Source organism: Pavona decussata, unplaced genomic scaffold (assembly GCF_977016875.1).
Source record: "Pavona decussata unplaced genomic scaffold, jaPavDecu1.1 SCAFFOLD_36, whole genome shotgun sequence".
Lineage (NCBI taxonomy): Eukaryota > Metazoa > Cnidaria > Anthozoa > Scleractinia > Agariciidae > Pavona > Pavona decussata.
This window is the reverse complement of record NW_028145458.1, coordinates 124,901-147,127: the sequence shown is the minus strand read 5'-3', so window position 1 is coordinate 147,127 and position 22,227 is coordinate 124,901. Positions and strand designations below refer to the sequence as shown.

General features: G+C 37.5%; 2 protein-coding genes across 4 annotated transcripts in view; both read left to right on the top strand.

Moving 5' to 3' along the window:
• The first annotated feature begins 85 nt into the window (after positions 1-85).
• Positions 86-4,547, top strand: LOC146484181 (bone morphogenetic protein 1-like). Its single transcript, XM_085104972.1, has 4 exons — positions 86-190; positions 3,334-3,407; positions 4,250-4,404; positions 4,518-4,547. The coding sequence occupies exons 2-4, from the start codon at positions 3,356-3,358 to the stop codon at positions 4,545-4,547; spliced, it is 237 nt and encodes a 78-aa protein (XP_084961098.1). The 5' UTR covers positions 86-190; positions 3,334-3,355.
• A 1,222-nt stretch (positions 4,548-5,769) lies between these two features.
• LOC146484177 (uncharacterized) overlaps positions 5,770-22,227 on the top strand; it is an 81,238-nt gene continuing 64,780 nt past the window's right edge. For 2 of the 3 annotated variants that reach the window (XM_085104992.1, XM_085104991.1), the window contains exons 1-8: positions 5,770-5,967; positions 7,152-7,493; positions 8,271-8,399; positions 8,587-8,709; positions 9,113-9,247; positions 9,799-9,921; positions 10,291-10,413; positions 10,939-11,061. In XM_085104992.1, coding sequence (XP_084961118.1) covers positions 5,916-5,967; positions 7,152-7,493; positions 8,271-8,399; positions 8,587-8,709; positions 9,113-9,247; positions 9,799-9,921; positions 10,291-10,413; positions 10,939-11,061 — 1,150 coding nt within the window. In that variant the 5' untranslated portion in view covers positions 5,770-5,915. Of the gene's footprint in view, positions 5,968-7,151; positions 7,494-8,270; positions 8,400-8,586; positions 8,710-9,112; positions 9,248-9,798; positions 9,922-10,290; positions 10,414-10,938; positions 11,062-17,884; positions 18,008-18,367; positions 18,491-18,972; positions 19,123-19,577; positions 19,728-20,262; positions 20,386-20,964; positions 21,115-21,183; positions 21,334-22,227 lie in introns of all 3 variants that reach the window. The other variant, XM_085104990.1, reaches the window with a different exon arrangement.

Sequence of the window (22,227 nt, the reverse complement as noted above, 5' to 3'; positions counted from 1 at the left end):
GGTAAATCACGATTCGTCGTTAATTAGTAATTAGCTTTTCTTAGTGATTGGATGCTGAAATTAAAAAACAGTCGATATATAAGATATCTGCTTTAAGAACATACATATTTCGTGAAAGACGTCTTCCTGATTGAGTGTAGATGGCTTTCATTCTGGAAGATTCTGCCATGGGCTGAGGAGAAAAGAGAAGGTATGCTATTACATGTTGTTCACACTGTCTCCTGATCCTAACCCTAGCTGTGTAAGAAAGCAAAAAAAAAATGTTTGTAATGGTTAACGCTTGATATTTTTATTGCTGCTCAGCGATGCGTTTAGCCGAGAAAGAAAGAGCGAGTCAAACTGAATCGCAACAATCAGAGAGCAAATGTTCCAGTACTCGCTTACCGTGTTAAAAAAATATTTGTAGTACATTTTATTTCAGAAAGTACGATAAAACTAGAAACAGCAGATGCAAACGAGGATTTTGAAGAACTTTCTTTGTATTCTTAATAGTCGGTTGCTGCGCAATGCTGTGACATACATTCTCAAAACAAATTTCTTCCAATTTTTTACTTTTTTACTTCATCGTTTTCTTACACATCTGAGTGGTCTTCAAGTAGATAAAAAAATTGGTTCTTGAAGCGCAAGGTCGCTAGAAAAGTTTGAATGATAATTTAAATCGCCTTAACTGGAATAACAAACTGTTTCAGCACTTTTTATGTTGAGCTGGTTGAAAATAGAAAAATTTGATATTTCGATTGTGAAAGTTTTAAGTTCCAAACAAACTTTGAATTATTTAATAGCTATGGACAATGAAAACAAAAGCCGACGAAACAACATGTGAGAGGAAGTGCTATTACATAACATTTCTCAATTCATTAATACTTCATGAAGAGATGAAGGAAGTTTGCAAATGTGATCTTAAGTATCATTGAATTTTGTGAACCTTTGCTTTGAAATTCACCAATAATAACCAACGGTTTGAGAAGCTATATCAAACACTCGAAAGAGTGTAAGTCATCCGATTTCCAAATTCGTCGAAGTTGGTTAAAAAAACAAGGCTTTTGCCTCGTTTTTTAACCCACCTCTTGATGTTTGGAAACCGGATAAAACACTCTTCCTCGTGTTTGATATAACAAATGAAAATGTTCACTGCAAAGATTTAAAGGCAGCTAGAAGAGACAAGCAATATTTGCCGACAAAAATGCTTCAGAAATTGAAAAAAATTTGCATGTTTTAATACAAAGAACGAAACAAAATCTCAGTTGGTGTGATAGATAAATTAAGAGTATGAAATGGAGAAAGAACAAAGTCTGAAAACATGTGGAAATACTTAATGTTGAGTCTTGCGAAGATGGAGAATGGAAAATGTGCATAACAACTAAGAAACGTCAATCGGTAAGCTGAAACAAGATCACTGTGTAATATCTAGTCACAAATAGACACATTTCAACGAAAAGATACAACGGTAGGCAAATTTTTTTTATCACCTCTCAATCATTTAATAACGAAAAATCAAACTTAATTCAACAACCATATTCAGCAGAAAATTCAAGCGAGAGAAGGAGTGACATACTACAACAGTCCTGAAGAAAAAGTCATCTGCAAAGATCTAGAATTCAGACTAATCAAATTCGAAGCCTAAAAGGCCTATAAAGTAATTATTTTAACACGGAATCATTGCACAATGAAAACGAAAGAAAAACGAACAAAGAACTTATTGCAGAAGAAAAATATGACAGAACTCTTGAAAAATACGATTTCTATTTGGGTTATGCAGTGTCTGAGATGACGATTTTAACGTCATTAGAACAAAGATGAATATTTACTGACTATGAAATACCAAAAAGACAGACCATTGACGGATGACTTGGGAAAGGAATAGGAAAATTTTCAATGTAGAAAACGCTTGAAGTGTTATTAAAATAGTCATCGTTGTAATAAGGAAGCAACTTGAACAAATCCAAGGAGACGTAATATACATACTTGTAAACTAGAAAGCGACCGTATCGAGATAGCCCGATACCTTACAGTCTTATCAAAGAAAGTGCACGCTTGCGTGCCTCAGCAAACTCCTGAAAGTATTTCGGGCCCGAAAAACTGTTTTACGTGGACAATTTTCATTCCTGGAAATTCAGTAATAATTTTGAAAATACTGTTAGATTAATCGGCTAATTTACACGTACGTTTAACCTGTGTAATCTACGGATTAGAAGGTTCCGTTGCAAACACCAATTTACAAGTTACAATTTGTCGGCTGATTTCTTTATCTGTTGAATTGGTGAAGCGCGAGGTTTTTATAAATCGAGCAAATTTTCTTCCGCTCACGTATTTAGGCTAAACCGGTCCCATTAATTGGCACGTGTAAATTAGCCTTTAAGAAGCACTTTATGGGAGTTTGCTCAAAAAAAAAAATCGATAGAAAACGGATTTGAAAAACACTTTTCGGACCTCATTCTTCGGGTGTTTTGAGAAACAGAGCCTATGAAGGCTCAGCCAGAGTTTACACTAACATGCCTTATTTCTTTGTGGGATGTATATTTCGGCATTTTGCGAAACAAACTACAGACCTTACACGCGTAGTAATAATTAACTCAAAACGAATTATATGTATTCTTATCTGTACAGGCCGCGAAATGATTACACGCCGACGTTTACCGCGCGTTCAATTTCATAAACTGAAAGGCCTAGACATGGCACCTGAGCTTCAGCATATGAGACTGTAAGCAGTTTACAGGCCCTGAAAACTTTTCCTGTACCCTGAGAAAAACTGAGGAGGGTGGGGAGGGGGGGGGGGGGGAATAACGGATGAAATTTCACAATAAGGTCAGTACCCAAATAGAAACTGTTAAGAAAAATGCGAGCGTCCAATCGCGTCCAAAGGAATTGCAACGCGGGTTTTGAATAACCAGCAGATACAATAACGTCTAAGATACGTCACCGATAAATCTTATAAAGCAGGGCAAGTTCTTTCACTTACTCATAACCCCATAACGTTCTCCTTGATTCTTGTGTCTTGATAATCGAGATTGGCACGTCATACTTATAACAATCTCGAGTTATGTCTGCCACAAAGGGCTCAACGGAACCATACCAGTATAGAGCGTTTTCATTCACATGACTACCGGCCATATTGGTTTACTGAAACAAAAGAAAGTATTTACATAAAAATAGAGTTCAATTCCCAGAGGTTTAGTTTGGGACACCAACATGGCCGCCATTTCTTTGTTTTGGGACACCAACATGGCCGCCGTGACGTCATGTGAAAATCTCTATACATGTATACTTTGAATAGAACAAGAACACTGTGGACTTAAATATTTCTGAGACTTTTCTGTGTGAATATGCTTTTAGAAATCTGTCGCCTACAGCTGCCATGGAGATGAAGTTATGTCTCTTGGGTTTGTGTTCTCTGTTCTTGATATCAGGTACCGAAATATTTTAAATTTCTTAATTTATTTTATTCTAATTGCTTACTGAACAGGTAGTTTCAACACCTTCGGTAGGGAATTCGTTGACTTTTAAAATGAAAGGTTTCTTCAATCCCATCAACAGGCAGGATGTTCTACACTACCTGTCAGTCTTAAAAAATGGTGCCCAGAGGGCCTCATGTTCCAAAGCGCTTATAGTTTCAATTTGATGGAGCCGTTTGAAGAGACCTTAGGTGGTACGACAGAATAAGGGACAAAATGGTGGCTACCTTATATCATTGTCTCGTAGGCACTGTGGGAGGAAGGGAGGCAGAAAGAGGGAAGAGGACTAGAAAAATGGCTTAGCCTAGGTCACGTGCCCACCATAGGAGACGGCAAATTTAAGCAATCCGCTGCGTATTCCTGTATGCTTATTGATCGTTGGAATTTTCCCAAGCCACATATAGTGGGTAAACCCCTTCAGACGGATAGTATATCGGAGGATAATGCCCAAGACTGAATGATTGTACCAAGAAGCGAAGCTTCGAGGGCAACTGTAAAATTTTGAGGACAAAGGTATTATCATCCGGTATACCAGCAAACCGGAACGGACTTTATTTATTTTATATAACCCTCCGATTAATTTCTGAAACGCGCGCTTTACTGTAGAAAAGACAAAACAGCCAGTGATTGCCAAGGCGTAATTGCAGCCAAATACATGCAAGCTAACTACCTTGCTACATTTTTTATACCTGTGACTGGATTACAGAAACTATGGCATGTTTTGCCCAAACAGAATGCGCAACGTAATCTATGGGTAATCTGGTAATAAATGTATTTGTTCTCTGTTGGATATACAGACGCAGAGGCTTGTGTGAGTCAAAATATCACCTCCTGGAGTGGAACTTTTCAGGCTCCTGACTATCCGAGAGCATACGCGCCAAATATGGATTGCTACTGGCAGCTTGAAGTAACAGAAGGAAATATTATTGAAATCACCTTTCAAGATTTCTCGGTAGGAATTTAATTAATATTTTTCAGTGGTCTTTTTAGTTTGATGAAGCCTTTTCAACCTCAAAGTGTGCTTGTTTAATTCCTAATAGTTTTATTCTTTTCCTTCTTTTCCAGATGACCAGCTTTTTGGATGACCAGGTATGAATTAGTTTTCTCTTTTTCCTTTCACTTAGTTTATTTTAAATGTACCTTGAATGTATGGAGGTCTTATAGACTAAGCAGTGTGTCTACATAAGTATACAAAGCGCACACCATTTTACAGTGCAGCCCTATTATGACGCAGTGCCAAGGAATTTGGAAAATGAGTTCGTTGTAACGGAAATTCGTTACAAATAAAAATCCGATAGAGCGAGTTTCTGGGAAAACGAACAAAATCTTCGTTATATCAGGATTTTGGCAATTTTTAAAAAGTTGATAGAATTGTCGAGAGACAAAGAGGATAGAGTGTGCTCTGGTAGCATAAAATGAGCTGTTGGCTGAAAAGCTCAGTCTATTTACAACAGGATATACTATGATGAAGGGTTTCCGTCTCTGCTGATCTTCTGGATTGTATTCATAATTAGTACATTGGTTACATGTGGGTAACATGTACAACATTTTAGTTTGGAAACTATTACAAAGGGCTGAAGGGAAAAATGTCTGCGGGTCCAGAGCTCCAATGATAAACTCGTAAGTAACCTATACTCTACATCTCTGAGGTCCGTACTAGCTTTTACGGTTACAGTCTACCGTCATGGGTACCTCCAGTTTGACCGATGTAGTGCCTCACAGATACCCAAAACCTTTATTTGCTTGTTGAACTGTGTCGGAATTTTCCTTAATTAGATTGCGTCCAAAGTTATAGAACATTTTTAAAAATACTAGAAAAACATGCGAAGTGAACGCACGGAAATAATTTTTAGAATTATCGAATTACCCGACACATATTTGCTGAATATACCTTTTCCTCGCATCTGGCCAAATTGGACTGAAATCGGCCAAATCGTTTTTGAGTTGTAACTCTTGAAAGTGTCCCTCCAAGCGAAAATTAAAGTCAGAGAAAACAGCGACTAAAACAAATTCTCACCAAATAAACAAGTTCCGCGCCCTAACACCGAATCCCAAATTCTCGGCAAATATTCACTCCTTTTCAACAAATTTTTTCTGGTCTGTTTGTAAGCTCTTACTAGAAAGTTTATTTCTATGGATAAAAACTAAAATCTAAAAAATTTCTCTCTGAACATACACTGTAACTTCAAACTGTCCTGCTAAGAATGCAAGTCAGATAACACATGTCCATTTAACATGAAAACAACTGTGAATGTATGACAAAACTGAGCTAAAATTTTGTAAAGGGTAAAGTTCAGCCATGTTTATTCATAGACGGAGAAAGAAGCTAACTGCCCGAATGACTATGTCCGGATATTGGATGGTTCTTATGGAAGCACTGACGTTAAAGCACGACTATGTGGCTTCTCTCTACCAAGTGATTCGAGAACATTCCGTTCTAAAAGTAATTTTCTACTTGTCCACATGCACACAGACAGTGAAAAAGGAAACCGAGGGTTTATAGCAAGGCACGAAGGTATGAATGTATAACAATGACCTTGTACAGCTGATTTCACTGCAGTGCAAAACCCATTACCAAACAGTGGTGATTGAATTGGATCCGTCCATGGAATGTGTTCTCATATTGACTGCATGAAATACAATTATTGTGACAGAAAAAGAAGATCTGTAAATTTCCTCACCGTGTTTCGACCATGGGCAAGATGACGACGGGCAAATCGTGGATGGCGACGTACGTGAAAAAACCTGTCCACCGCAGTGAAATCAGCTCTAATTTTATAACTTTGTAATCATGAACATCCTCTTTCTATGCATATCGTCTTTGGTAACATATAAAGTTGTTTCCGCTGTATACACGAAAGTCGTTTTATAATTTGATGATTAAACAAATTTTTTCATTTAAATTAATACACAAGTGGTGGCACTTGCTTCTCGTCATGCGGTATATGTACAATGTAAAAATTAATTATAAAATAAATAAACCCCTTTCTGGCTTGCTGGTATGTCGGCTGATAATGTCCTTGGCTGAGCGATTGTCCTCAAAATTTCATATTTGCCCTTGAAGCTTCGCTTCTCGGCCAAATATTCATTTTTCGGACAATCTCTCAGCCGCGGACATTATCAGCCGACATACTAGCCGCCTGAAGGGGTTATTTACTAAATAACGTCGTCTCAGCGCAATAAGAAGATCCCCAGGATCGCGATAATAACCAAAATTATTATATATGACAGAATTTGTTTTATTTTCTTGATAGATCTTTATGACGTTCTCGCATGAAAATCGAAAAAAAATTTCCTATCCATTTTTCTCCCCCGCATTTGAGGCATATAAAAACGTAAAATTTTACTTCCAGTGTGATATGTTACGGCGAAAGATGGGAGACTGGGTTCGGATAGCATATAATCCTTTATTCATTTTTACGTTTTATAATCAATTTTGTGCAATCTTTTCGTGCCCAGACAACAGACCACAGAAAACAGAGAAGCCATGGGTTAACGTTTAATTACATATCAATAAAAATTCTTCCAAAAGAGTTTGGTCTCTTGGTTTTGACGTAGACTTTTCTTTAGCATAAGCCCAAAATCGGCTTTTAAAAATATTTTTAACGAGTGAAATTAAAATCTCGGTTAAGTTTTAATCGCGGATTACCGTTAATGAGCTTTCGAGGAACCGGACTCTGATAATTATCTTTTGTTTAGGTGTTTGTGACGTGAGCCTAAAGGCGGTATCGGGAACCATAAAGTCCCCAAATCATCCAGAAAACTATCCAAACAATCTGAACTGTGTGTATCTCATCGATCTGGGCCTCGGGTATGACATTACCCTGACTTTCCACAAGTTTATTTTGGAAAAGAAAGAAGACTGCCCGTACGACTTCCTATCAGTACGAGAAGGAACTTCGCCAGATTCACCTCCAATAACAAAGCTTTGTGGCGACATCCTCCCACCTGACATCACCACCAAAGGACCAACGAGGATTGCCTTCAAATCGGATTCCGACAAAGAGTTTGCAGGATTTCATTTGACATACGAAGCACAAGGTAAGGTAATAAGTAAAGCCGCCGTGTGGTAAGCGCAGTTTCATGGACACCAAGAAGTAGACAGCAAGGGAGCGGGTTCAAATCCCATCCCTACTAACAAACCAAATCATGGACGTTGAATGCACGTACTCAACACCTTCTCTTGGTTGAGATTATCGCGTCATCGGCCGGTGACCTGAGGGACCTTACTCCTTAAAGCCCGAGTTCTAATTTGTACATTCTCTTTACTACTTATTGTATATTTGAAGTGGTTCTAGTAAGAGAGAATTTCTTTCAAGATCAAGACATTTTGTCTTTCGTGATCATTTAAACTTTTAAGTTCATTGAAATGTTTGCGGGAATACTTAAGGACGCTGGTCGTTCGTAATTTCTTAACTGTTTACGAACTCACAGTACACATTGCCATTGTTGGTGTAACATTCCTAAAATGGGTGAACTAACTGTAAAGTCAGACTTGTCTGTACTTTATAGGGATGTACGTTTCGTTTCCTTTTCCCTTCACTGAGACTAATTTTATACTACAAAGTCAGCGAACTAAACGATTCAAAACTGAATGGCTTATGAAAACCAAATTGGTAGGAGGCAGAAGTTTGCAAAAAGACACGCATAATATCCTACCACATTTTAACAGTTAAAATTAAGAGTAATTTTTATCAGGTAGCCAAACAATGAAATTATCTTCAATCCACTACTTTTTATGATCCTGGATAAAGCCATGCTATGGTGCTGTGGTAATACTAGCAGACTTGTAATGTTATCCTTATTTTGTTGTCTTAGATCAGAACGAATGTCTTTTGCCTGGTACTTGCCACACAAATGCAACATGCGCCAACAGTGAAGGCTCTTATCAGTGCACATGCCTACCAAGTTACACTGGGGACGGAAAAAACTGCACATGGTATAGAGGTAACTCGAGCAGCTATATTCTGTTATACTGGACTATTTTCAATACTCAGGTGTGAGTGCATGGAAATCTGATTGATTTTCTTAACTTTTACACACGTTCCATTTGCCTTTTCGTTAAATTAAGCTCAGTTATGGAGCCCTAGAAATCAGCTATCTCCATCTAAAACTTGAGTTTCTTCCTTGACAGAATTTGATGAATGTAATTCGAGCTACAGCAACTGCCATGTAGATGCGAACTGTTACGATACAAGAACTTACTTCCAGTGTAAATGCAAGGATGGCTTTTTAGGCGATGGGACTAACTGCACTGGTAAGGACCAGGTTTTATCTGGTGTTTCATGTTGTTTTAATACATTGAATGCATGCGAACGCATTGGAGCCGGGTTAGGTTTAGAAATCCTTGCTCATCTTTAATTTTTGATAAATCTCGAAAATGCGGCGGAGCCAAGTAAAAGTAAGAATTGCCTTGTTTGCTGACTCAGTTAACAAAGAATCAATAGCAGACCTGTCAGTGTGATTTATGGAGGGCCCCAATCATGGCTCTCTTGCAATCGAATGAATCAATCACTGTGAATACAAGCTACAAGCAATTTAGAATTGAAACAGTTTTAACATATTTAACATGTTATCGTCTTTTCGATTCACTTTAAAGTTTTGCACTGATAGCAATCAATGTATGACTGAACGTACCCGGTCTTTTTGAAATATTTCAGACATTGATGAGTGTCAGACCAGTGATTTGGCTCACAAGCACAACTGCCATCAAAACGCCAGCTGCGACAATACTCACGGATCATACCGCTGTACATGTGTATCGGTTTACACAGGAGATGGAGTTAACTGCACAGGTTTTTTCTCATTATTTCTTTACCCTCAAACTAAGGAGTCCGAATTTATTCAGGTTTGGGGTGTAGGCAAGTTGCCTGTCTATGACAAGCAGCATCTTACGATTTATATGTGTAGTTTCTTTGTCTGACGTTGTAATATTGGTTTCTGTGAATGCCCAAACAAATCGATTTTTCTCGAATAGAGGTTTTTCATGTTGTTTTTTTTCTCCTCTGGCGAAGTTTATAAATAAAATAAATAAATAAATAAATAATATTTAATACCCGGACTACGAAAAATGACTTAGGAAGGTTGCCTGCAAGTTTTCTTCACAACACTAACAGTTTGCCCTCTTGGACATCAAATTTCAGTATCCTTGTACAACTGTATCTGTAAAAACTCTTTATTGAAACAAAGTTAACTGATTTTTACCTAGGCACTATAAATTTTGCTAACTGGCTGTGAGCAAACCAGCTGGCTGTTCACAGTTCTAAAAGAGTTAACTGAGAAATCGTTGTCACTGTCGATTGAACAATGAGATTATTAACCTATTTTCTGTGTTTTTAACATGCAGATATTGATGAATGTAGTGTAAACACTCATAACTGTCATGCAGATGGTAATTGTATCAACACTGATGGCTCTTTTCAGTGTGAGTGTAAAAATGGCTATAGCGGAAATGGCGTGCTCTGTTCAGGTAATGCACGGAGACCTAGCGATGTTTGATGACTATCGTCTTGGATTGGCCCACCCAGAAAACCTGACAACTAAGTTATTTTTGAAAGTGCATCATCCTTATCGCACTGTGAACCTCTATTAGCGAAAACTAAACTGAGACAGTGTGGAAAATTTGCTTTTCATTCGTCTTTAATACCATCAGTCTCCAGTTCATCGTCACCATGGCAATATTTCAAAGCAAATAAAGACGTTAGGTATCCACCTTTACAAAAAGTTTGGTTGTTCCTTTTTCTGAGTTTCGTTACGTGAAACTAATACTCACTTAAAGAATCCAATATTGACAGTAGCACAGACATTTTCAGTAAAACCTTCTAATTAATAATTGCAGATATAGATGAATGTAATCAAGGAACAGATAACTGTCACGCTGACGCCAATTGTACAAACACGAATGGGTCTTATGTCTGCACATGCCACGAGGGCTACAGTGGAAATGGAGTCACGTGTTCAGGTACTATAGAGACCCCAAACCAACCTTTCAAAAAACAAAATCCCTCACGTTTCACCTACACTAATAAAATAGCTGATTCTTTGTTTTAAGTCTTTTGAATTTTCTTGCGTCTGAATTTGTAACTCTTTAAAATGTAAACTCCCCATTCCCCCTAGCAACATTTTAACTCCAAGAGAAATCGCTTTCCTAAGTATTTTTCGTCCTGTTTCTCATTTATCAACGAAAAAAATATATGCCAACAATATAATGGTAAATATTGTCCATGGGACAAAGTTTTCCAGGCTTATATAACAGTGCTCTGTGTTTGACTTTTTCTCAGTGATCTTTACAGACGAAATTGCGTAGTAAAAACAGCAATAACGTCCAACCGCCAGCATTTCCTTCCCCAACAGTACCTAAGGCATACTAGAAAAAGGAAATAAACGGTACAAAAAGGAAACAATAGCCACAAGCTGTTTGAAATAATCAAAGAGCTAAAGTAGAAAGCAGTCTTAAACAATGAATGTGTCCTGGTGCAATTTTTAGACATAGATGAATGTTCTCTTGATCTGCACGACTGCCATGGCGATGGAAATTGCACTAACACCAAGGGCTCTTATTACTGTACTTGCGACATTGGTTACACTGGAAATGGAGTTTCATGTACCGGTAAGAATGCAGCATTAGATAAGACTTTAAACTGCATGGTTTTAAGAACATATGTTTGTTGCAATACGACATTGCTTGACACTCACCAATCGAGATTTAGAAAGCGACTCGAGTTCTGTGGAGCCCTAATAATCGATTGAAAGAAAGTGTACAATGTCTTATTCAGCAAACACAATATGGATCAGGAGTTACTCGCACACCACCCAAAGTAGTTTATTGATTCAATCACTTTGTCATACTAACACTTTCAGCAGAATTTAGCTTCAAGGTGCCATGTGTCGGTAAGTTTCTACTTTGTTGGTACTTGTTCTCTGTTTGATTTGCTCTTAATTTTAGAGCTAAAATTGATAAAACCCTCTTTCCTGTAATTTTAAATTTCCGGCCTGGTTCTTTCGCCTGTGTTAACAATCCGTTGGAAATGGAGGTTGTCTTGCAAACAGCAACAAACAGTCGAACCATCCTGGAGGCCTGTAGGGTGAGTGTTAGAAAGAAAAGTTACGAACGAAATTATGGACTGAAATATAAGCTAGTTCATTCTCAATCAACTGCAAGCTCATTGTCAGAATTTACTACCTATTCTAGAGAGATGGCAGTTACAAGAAGTTTTATGAAAATTATTAATTGATTGAGTGGAATAAAATTGGTGTAAGCCTGTATAAAAAAATGAGTCAACAGTCCAATTTGACGTCATCTGGTTTAATTTTATTTATGTAGTTATGAATGTTTTCTTCTATATCTTGTAGGCCAATGTATAGAAACGCAAAAAGATTACATTGGCATCAAGAAGTGATCAGCTCGTATTGGTGTAACAACATGGCAAGGGAGGTATGTAAGAACGTTAATAGTGAGGTGAATTCAACAACATTTGACACGTGAACATGCATCAAATTTATCAAGATAAATCCTCTAGGATCCAGAGAAAATTATTAAAAATTAATCAAATTATTAATAACTGTTATCACTGATGTAATTAGCAATAGTGAATGCAAATGTTCCTTTCAGTTTTGAGGCTTTCCGTTAAATAGCATCACTACTAACATACTAACAAGAGGTGTGTGTTCTAATCTCTAACAGACTTGCAGGTTGAAAAGCAACGCTTTGAGTAAAGGTTTTTTAACTGAACTCTCACTCGTAACATACACCATACATTGCTTGTTGTGTTGTGCTCATTCATCCCCAAGCCACACATCCATGATCAAGGTAAATAAATGCACTGTGTATTAACAATTCCACATCCGATTTTCTCTTCGTTACTCGCTTATGTTTGCGTTTGCTCCTGATCCACTTTGCACCTGACCACTGAAGTAAGACTTCTAGCACAAGATTAAACGAGGATCTCAGGAATTCTGCACTTCTGGATCACTTGGCTGATACACTTTTTTAGAATTTCACGGTCCCCATGCAAGTAAACTTAATGCAAACTTGTGCTCACGTATTTGGCTGACTGTGTTACCTCGTGTTATTTTTTTTCTCGTTTGCTAAACGGCAGAAGAAGATAGGTATAGACAGCAACACTGAGTCACTTGCAAGTTGCAAGTTTATAGTTACTGTGATGATCCAAAGCTCTGTTATTCTATTTCCCTCTTTTACCTACAGATATTCAAGAGTGTGGTACGGTTGTTGACAACTGTCATCCCGATGCTAACTGTACCAATACCAAAGGATCATTCGACTGCACTTGTCATACGGGGTATTCGGGCGATGGAGTCACGTGTGTAGGTAATTATTAATTTTTTTCAAATTTGTTTCACAAATTCCCATAGTTTGTGTTTCTGCCGTAGACAGAGTCCAATTCAGTTAAGCTCACACTCTCATTGTGTTAGACTCACACTCAAACGAGGCACAACAATCGTAATTCCTTCATTAATTATTCTCAATACATAGCTGAATTAATCATTCAGTGGCATTTGCACCCTGGAAAAGCTGCTCCCCAAAACAAGCTCTTTTATTACCTGCAGCTAAAAAGTTTCTGCCCGTTGCGTTACCGTTTTATCGTAGAATAAAATAACGATTTGATCATTTTGGCCTATAAGAAGCCTTCTACTCATTCTAACATAAGGAAAAGTGGAAAAATCGCAAGAACATGGTCGACGTAGGGTATACTCGAGGAGGCAGCGCCACAAAAATTTCATACGCTTTTCCTTGTCTGTAGTTTTCTTTCTTTGCTTTCAAATGGATTTCACTTCAGGTCACTTCGCACACACAACAGTCCAGCACGCGACTTCTGTACTGTTTCTCTAGCTGGATACAAAAGAAGACTAGCGAAGTTGATAATTGTGTTAATTATTCTTTCTCCACTATTGCGGGCTCACTGTGATCAACAAAGACTTTGGTGCCACCCAAGTCCATTTGAGCTTCAAAAGTCAAGTACCATTCACAAATTTGACAAAATATCGTTTTTGAAGCAAGGTGGCGGTGTTCATTATGTAAGCTTCCCACGAAAATATAAAAGAAAACGTTCTTTATTTAGGAAGAGTGGGAGGAGGTGGTCTGGTACCCAACGACAATTTAGTTAAGGTTGCTGGTGAACCCGGATTTTTTCCTTTGGAATGTAAATTAATAAAAGAATCAAAGTCCAATTTGGTTTAAGAGTGAAAAACTACAATAAAAAATGGTAAAGTGGAAATTCCTTGCATCGACAAACGGGAGAAAAAGCATTATATATATACGATTGAAATGTTAATTGCCAAAGCGGTAGGCCAATAAATGTCTAAAACCAGTCTGTAATTATGGGCTAAAATAATGTCGTTAATTAATGCGCGCGACAAATCCGTCGACCAACCTTCCCCCGGTCACCTTTGAATAAAGAGGCGTTCCCTTTGGCATTTTGTTAAGAAAATTTATATTTTAATTAGATTTACAGGATAAACAATACAAATTTTGTTTGTTGTTGTCTTTTTTAATGAATGCATCATTGACACCAATAAAGACATTGAAGAATGCGCCACAAATACGGACAACTGTCACGTCGACGGCAACTGTACCAACACCAAGGGCTCATTCTTCTGCTCGTGTTACTATGGTTACTCAGGAAATGGCATCACGTGCAATGGTGAGTAATAACAATAGTCTAAATTTGATATATTAAAATTCTAGCTTGGCTGCGAGGCTTCAGGGAATAAAACAAAATAAATAAATTATTCATCCCTGAACCTCAATGCAATTTTGTTGTTTTATTCCCCCAAGCCTCGTAGCTAAGTACGAAATTTAATATATCGAAATTGGTCAATCGAAGAACATTAAAAGAAGTTTACTGGCATGGTTGTAAGAACCTTAGATAAAGAGTCTGAACCAGAAATAAGAAACCCAAATGTGTAAAGTTGCCGATTTAATTTAATCTATCAAACACGAGGAAGAGTGTTTCACCCGATTTCCAAACGCCAAGAAGTAGGTTGGAAAAACGAGGCGCAGCCGAGTTTTTTTTTTAACCAACCTCGAGGTGTTTGGAAATAGGAGGAAACACTCTTTCGAGTGTTTGATATCTAACTTCTCAAATCATAAATATTTCGTTGAGAAATTCAAAGCAGAAGTTCACCAAATGTTATGATAATTAAGATCGCATTTCCAAACCTCCTTCACAGTAGTGATTTCCTTTGTTTTCTCTTTATGGATTATTGATGAGTTGTAGAGAAAATACACCGTTTCAAAATTTTTTTTTTTTTATCCATAGTCTCATAAATAACACACGCAAGACCAGTTTAATTTATCCTCCTAGAATGTAAAGAAATGATTTCCCTCCTCATAGTCGTGATAACACATTTTATTTTTTTCTACATCTTTTACACCTCGTAATTCCTTAAAGACTATACTTGACGAAAATGCCTTAAAATTTAAGAACTTGGATTGTTTTACGTTGACGAAGCTACAACGCAGCTATCATATGAGTCCTGAAACGAGCGGATGAGTTGCCTTCTCCTGTGCAGTTCAGGTGGGGGGTGGGGGGAGGTGTTGGAGAACTTCACCAACACAAGGAGAAAAACTTCTTAACTATTTGGTTTGCTGGTTTCAGACGTGAACGAGTGTTTCCCTGATCAAATTTCAAATGAATATCGCCATCTTGCTCACAACTGCCACGTTGTTTCCAACTGCACCAACACCAAAGGATCGTTTTATTGTACGTGTCATACGTGATACTCCGGAGATGGAGTCACATGTGTTGGTGAGTGGTGTAACATGAATCAATATCATGAATAAACATGAATCTTAAGTCACAATGATAAATGATAAACGACCACTATATGATTAATTACTAATTTTGTGAAATGACGTTGGGTGTTTGGAAAAATTCAAGTGATGCAGATCTTTTGGATTTTCATTTTTCAAAACAAACAAGATATTCCAACAGAAATTCGTTGCTATGACCATAACTACATGCAGAAATGGGAATCTCTGCTGAAAAGGGACTAAAGGGCCATTTTAGGTGAGAAAACAGGTCTTTCGAGTTTCGTGCAGAAATAAGTTAAAAGACGATTTACTTTTCGATCCCCAGTCAAGATGAACAAGATGGTTGGGGTTGCGCCTCGCATGGGTACTGATATCCCGTTCGCGCTAACCCTTCTGGTCTCTACTTTACTTCACATTTATTTATTAAAACTCTCTTGTTCGTTTGTAGTTTATTGTTATTTATTAATTGACCAATAAAGCTGGAAAACGAAGTTAATTTAATTTCTTTGTAATTGTCGAAACAAGTTAGAAAATGACGCCCACGACGTTCCAGGGAAAATACGCGCACCTAAAATTTCGAATACACACCGCTGTTTAACAGCACTACAATTTGCTAATTCCATTTTGGGAGTTCCCAAAGAAATGAGTTTCAAGAAACCCGGATTTAGATTAATCCACAAAATCCTTTCCAAAGACGGATTTGTTGAATTTGAGACCTATTTTCACCGTCCCCCACCGCTCAATAAATCAATCAATCAATCAATCAATCAATCAATCAATCAATCAATCAATCAATCAATCAATCAATCAATCAATCAATCAATCAACCAATCAATCAATCAATCAATCAATCAATAAGTAAATAACGTAACATGTAAAACATGAAAACGGATCTTAAGATCTGGCTTTGGATTTTTCCGAACGAAGACATCTTTTCTCTTTGTGTAAGAAAGAAACTAATTAATCATTATTTCATAAGCTAAGACCCCTTAAACTAGGAAAAGTTGTCATCGTTTATTGTGCATTACTGTACTTGTTTGTCGACATTAGCCATCATTTAAAACATAACGTCAAATAATTCAGTTTATGCTTTTGTATATTAAACAAACAGATATCAATGAATGCCGCGAGGACCGCTTAGCACTCCAGCACAGCAAATATGCTCACAATTGTCACGAGGACGGCAACTGCACCAACACCAACGGGTCATTCTTCTGCACCTGTCTTCACGGGTATTCCGGAGATGGGATTACTTGCGCAGGTAAACGAAATGCTTTTCAAAAAGTTAGACTACAACTTTGTTTGACAATAAAGAGAGTCTGTGGAATACGTTTTCTACATTTCTGTTTTTCCTGATATTAGGTGATAGTTTTCCACGCGCGCTTAGGCACAGGCACCTACCTTCCGACAGGTCTTCTCACATGTTGAAACGTGATAGAATTGAGAGTCTTGTTGTGACTCTTGTCAGTAGGATTATTTTAAATATAATAGAAACATTTCAAGTAGAAGAACAAGGCAAAGCAACCACCTCAAACTGTCGTCTGTAAATGGAATGTACGAAAAAGGCATTTTGTTATCATGGATGTATAGCTTGTAACCGTAATTTACAGTGTTTTTAGAGCAATTTTGTTTCTTTCTATATTATGTATTTTACCTTAACTTACTCTATTTATTTTGTCATTATTGTTTTTTATTTAATTGGTAGGGCCTCTAGTGATATCAGTTTTTACCATACATGTAAATACTAAAGGAGTAACCCTCTTTAAATGAAGGTATCAAATCTCGTCTACACTATTCAACTACCAAATTTCAGCGCAAGCTTAAAGAATATAAGTACAAAAAATGGGTAAACCAACATGTCATTCATAAAAACCTGACGTTCATCTTGCTGACATTACTGTCATCTTTATTTCTGTCTAGATATACAAGAATGTGAAAACAAAATAGACAACTGCCATGTTGACGCTAACTGCGTCAATACTAAAGGGTCGTTTTATTGCATGTGTCTTACTGGATATTCAGGGGATGGTGTCTCCTGTATAGGTAAGAATGGGACGAATGTTTGCGATTTAATTTAGGGAAACTCCTGATCCATGCATGAACTATCTTAAAAGACGGTATTTTATTATTATCCTTACATCCAGGGCTTATTTCCTTGGTTAGAGTGTGAAGAGCAAACGGAAGAAGTGGAGCAAAAGAGCTGCACTGGTAGCGATGAGTTTTGATAAAAAAAGCACTCGAGCGGACTATCTTTGAGACTCGAATAACTTGACAGACAATGAACGAATGATAACCAATCACTATTGTCTATGATGTAAAGATTATCTATCCTTATTACGTTAAATCGACCTAGACACAGCTGATTGCACCACGTACAGAACAAGTTATCGTTCCATGTATGTCTTTACCCCACCCCTCTCCCCCTTTCCTTTTGTTCTTACCACGCTCCAATAACAAATGGTCAAATACTAGCATGAGTAACGATCTATAATAACTGTGTTTTCTAATTGGAATAGCAGCTGACCTTTCTGTTTATTTGTTTGTTTACTTGTTTGTTCGTGTAACATATTACAATGGGTATGAAAGTCGAATATTCATTTCAATATTCGACAATATGTTAAAATGATCTGCATTCAGGTAAATAGCCCTTTTATTTCAGACATTGAAGAATGCGCCACGAACATAGATAACTGTCATGCTGATGCCAACTGTAGCAACACCAAAGGATCATTCTACTGCAAGTGTCATACGGGGTACTCTGGAAATGGAGTCATTTGCGAGGGTAAGCTTCAAACATCTTCTCACTTTATCTTTCAACTTCCAATCCAGCTAACAATTTCCTCTTATAGGAAACGATCCTACTGAAAACACTTAAGAGGTTGTCATTAATTTTCTTGACTTTCCTCAAAAGAAAATATTTATAACTTCCACTGATATCGGAATATCTTTCGTCCGAAAAATGGATCAATATTCAGTCAAAATAACTTAAAGAATTATGATTTACACTTCTATATGGTTCAAGACACGCACAGGACACTTACCCTACCTTCCTTTTTAAGCTTCATCACAAAATTGCTTTAAACTGAGCCACAGAAGATAAATGTGTGTTTCTATAAAAGTGAATATGATGAATTTATTTTAGACATCGAAGAATGCACGATAGCCACAGACAACTGTCACGCTGACGCCAACTGTACCAACACAAAGGGCTCATTCTACTGCACGTGTCAGATAGGGTACTCTGGAGATGGAGTCAACTGTGTCGGTGAGCATTCAGTTGCGATAAAAAATATTTAGTTTACCGAATTATTCGTACCTGTCTCTCCAAGAAGTGTTCGTCATTCTGGTTTATATGGATTAGCCGTTATAAGTTTGTTAAATGTTGTCATCTATTATAAAATATGACATAGCGAAACTTATAATAATAAATAATATGGACGAATATGAACACCAACGTTTTTGAGTGGATCAGCCCAAAATTTAATGGTTTTATTGAAGCCAAAGCGTGCGTGCGAGCGAGAAAATAGTGATTCCGCTCAGCTGAGGTGCTGACGTCCTTAAATGCAAATTCACGTACGACCTAACTTATATTGTGGGTGGAAAACGGTAATTTTTAAATAACCACTTCTAATTAAATTCCGTTTCTACAGTTTTTACTAGTACTCCTTTTTTATAGCGATTTCAAACAAGTTATTCATTGGTTGCTGATTTCGTCATAAAACCGCAATATTATTTTTCTTATCCTAGATGTGGACGAGTGTTTCCCTGATCAAATTTCCGATGACTACAGTTATCTTGCTCACAACTGTCATGCCCATGCCAACTGTTCGAATACTAAAGGATCGTTCTACTGCTCGTGTCATACGGGATACTCTGGAGATGGAGTCACTTGTGTGGGTATGTAATCATATCTACTTTGTTTTAAACTGAGTGATATAAGCGTCTTCACTGATACAATCGAGATGATGGCACGTGGCTAAGTAAGGATCCTTCATCACTTGATTAAGTTGACTGATTTGGAATCCATTTGGAAGGGTACGTTAAATGCAAGATTTATCTTCATATACATACTGCTGTACATACCACGAATGTTGGACATGGTAAATGCTGGAGAAGATAATTATACACCAAGCAGACCAGGGATTGAGTTCAGATTGGATGAATTTATTATCGCTTGCTTTTCCTCGTTCTTAGCTAGATTTGCTCTTTCCTCTCACACAAAAAAACCGAGTTTTATCGTTTTCAAATGTTTTACTTCAACCTGGATCGAAACTGTAGACTGGTACCTATACTCTTCAACCAAGAATTTAACCTGCCACGTAAGTTTAAATATCGCTTAATCTTTTCCACAGATGTCAACGAATGCAACCCATCTGGTTTATCCTCTGAGTACAAGCACTTGGCTCACATTTGCCACGATGATGCTAACTGTACAAACACCAAAGGTTCTTATCACTGTACATGTCGTGAGGGATACTCTGGAGAAGGGCAAAATTGCACAGGTAACGTTCTTAGAATGACATTTGTGTTGTAAGCATTTAAAGGGAGCAAAGGCACCTACAATTTTTAAACCGTTAGTCAACAGGCTGACAGAACTGTGCCAGGGGACTGGAATAGTTATGACAGGGTTTGCAACAAATAAACTACTTGATCGGAAATGAAATAAAGTACACAAGTGATGGCATTTACTCGTGCATGTTCAAAAATCGGAGATTCTGACCGATTTCGACAAAAATTCCCCCAACAAAATTCGAGATTGAACAGCATAGAAAATAATTTTTCGCAAAAGCTAAGATTTCATTCATTCTGTCTCAAATGCCGCCACATCAATCTTATGCGGGCGTGCTATTGATTATCAAATCTTTTTATCTAAACTGTGGGTTGGGCTTCCTTTGGGAATGGGTTGGGTAAATAGGCCTATCAAGGGACACACCGTCGTCTTGTCTTTTTACCTGCCATTGGAGAAAGTATAAGTAATTAAAGAAATAAACTTATTTATCTAGCAAAAACTTGAATTTTATGTTTATTTTCATCAAGATATCGATGAGTGTGCATCAGGGACACACAACTGCCATGCTGATTCTAACTGTACCAACACCAAGGGATCGTTTCATTGCAGGTGTCATACGGGATACTCTGGAGATGGAGTCACGTGCGTGGGTAAGTGTATCGGCTTCCGTTGAAATGTGCAACCTCGTTAAGGGACAATTTTAACGTAATTCATATAATGTTTTAGCGTTTGGTAGCACCTAAAGAACTTCGTAGTTGTGTTTTTCAGTCCACATCAATACTTCTTAGCAGGGAAAATTCTAGGGGCACTTGAATTATTAATTAGTTCATCGTACAATTAAAGTAACTAACATTAAGATCATAGAAAGGCAATTGCTTAGTCTGCCGGAGTAGCGAAACGTCTTCTACCTTAGATTGTCTTATGGTTCAGTGATAAATAGATTAAGGAGATCAGACCATCTGTGCATTTTTTCACTAGAGAACACTATCGGCAGGCCTTCACCTACTTCACAAGCTGGTGCGAGAGTTTTCTTGCCCTCCTTTGGATAACAATTAAGAGTCATTAAAATGTCGATTAGACGACCGGCACTTCTAAGGGATATTTACATATTACTGTTACTCGCACTGGTATTATGGAAACACTCGCTCTACTTAACAGCAAATTTATTTGCTCAAAAATATGACGGAGTAGAAGGTCATAAGCAATACCCTTTTTCTTCTTTTCTTAAGATATCACTGAGTGTGATGACAAAAGCCTAGCGCCACACCACAGCAATTATGCCCACAATTGTCACGCGGATGCCAACTGTACCAACACCAAAGGATCGTTCTACTGCACGTGTCATACGGGGTACTCTGGCGACGGAGTTCTCTGCTCAGGTATTGAGATATTTTATTTGTATTCTTAAGTGTGAATAACTAATAATAATCTTGAACTGTTCCTTTCAGATGTGGACGAGTGTTTTCCTGATCAGATACCTGACAAATATCATCATCTTGCTCACAATTGCCCCGCTGATGCCAACTGTACCAACACCAAAGGATCTTTCTACTGCACGTGTTTAAATGGTTATTCTGGTAATGGTGTGGATTGTGTAGGTAGGTGGCCGGGGGTACTCTGCCAACCTTTAGCTTCAAAGTGTACCGCGCGGTTCTGAAAACTGTCTCAATTTCTTCCATACAATCGACTTCAATCTGTATTTCTACTTTCTAATGGTTTGTGTTTATCTGCTGATTTTCATATGCCATTGGGTATGGCTGATTCTAAACTGAGATATGAGAAACGAAAAGATGTTTCGCATCAGTGGGGTTAAAGTTCCCAATGGGTTCAATATCATCTATCTACCATATCATACCATAACTTTCATTTATACACGATGAGTTTCAACGCAATAGCTTGTGGGGTCGTGCTACAACTTAAAAAATACCATTCTAACTTAATTGTGGCTATTAATGTGGTAGATTTGTTTAGTTTTGAATTTCAACTCAGTTTAATTTTAACCTTATAACTTGACAAGGGGCGAATACATTAGTTTACTCTGGAATTTTAGTATTATATCTCGCCTCATTTGCAAGGCCGTCTTGACGTAAGGAGTTCGTTTAGCAGTATTGATGGGTTTTCTATACATGCAGAAATTCAAAATTAAATGTAACAGCTGTACTTATTGTCCAACCATCATTCATATAACATGCTGCTATGAGTGCAACCTTGTGCCTCCACTGATCCAAGAAAATATTTATATTTTTCTCGTACATTTAAAGCATGAAACTCCTGATCCATATTTCTTGATATTCCCATGACTATACATTTACGAAGGTTGATAAACCTGTTTTGGAAACACGGTTTATAAAACCAAATTTTTGAAGTCATTTACAACTGATGAACAAAATGGCTTCATTAAAGCAAATCAGTTATTATTTTTTTTTGTAAAACAAGTCAATACTAGGAAGGCATCCCTTCAAGGTAGTTACCAACAGAAATGCAGTCACGGT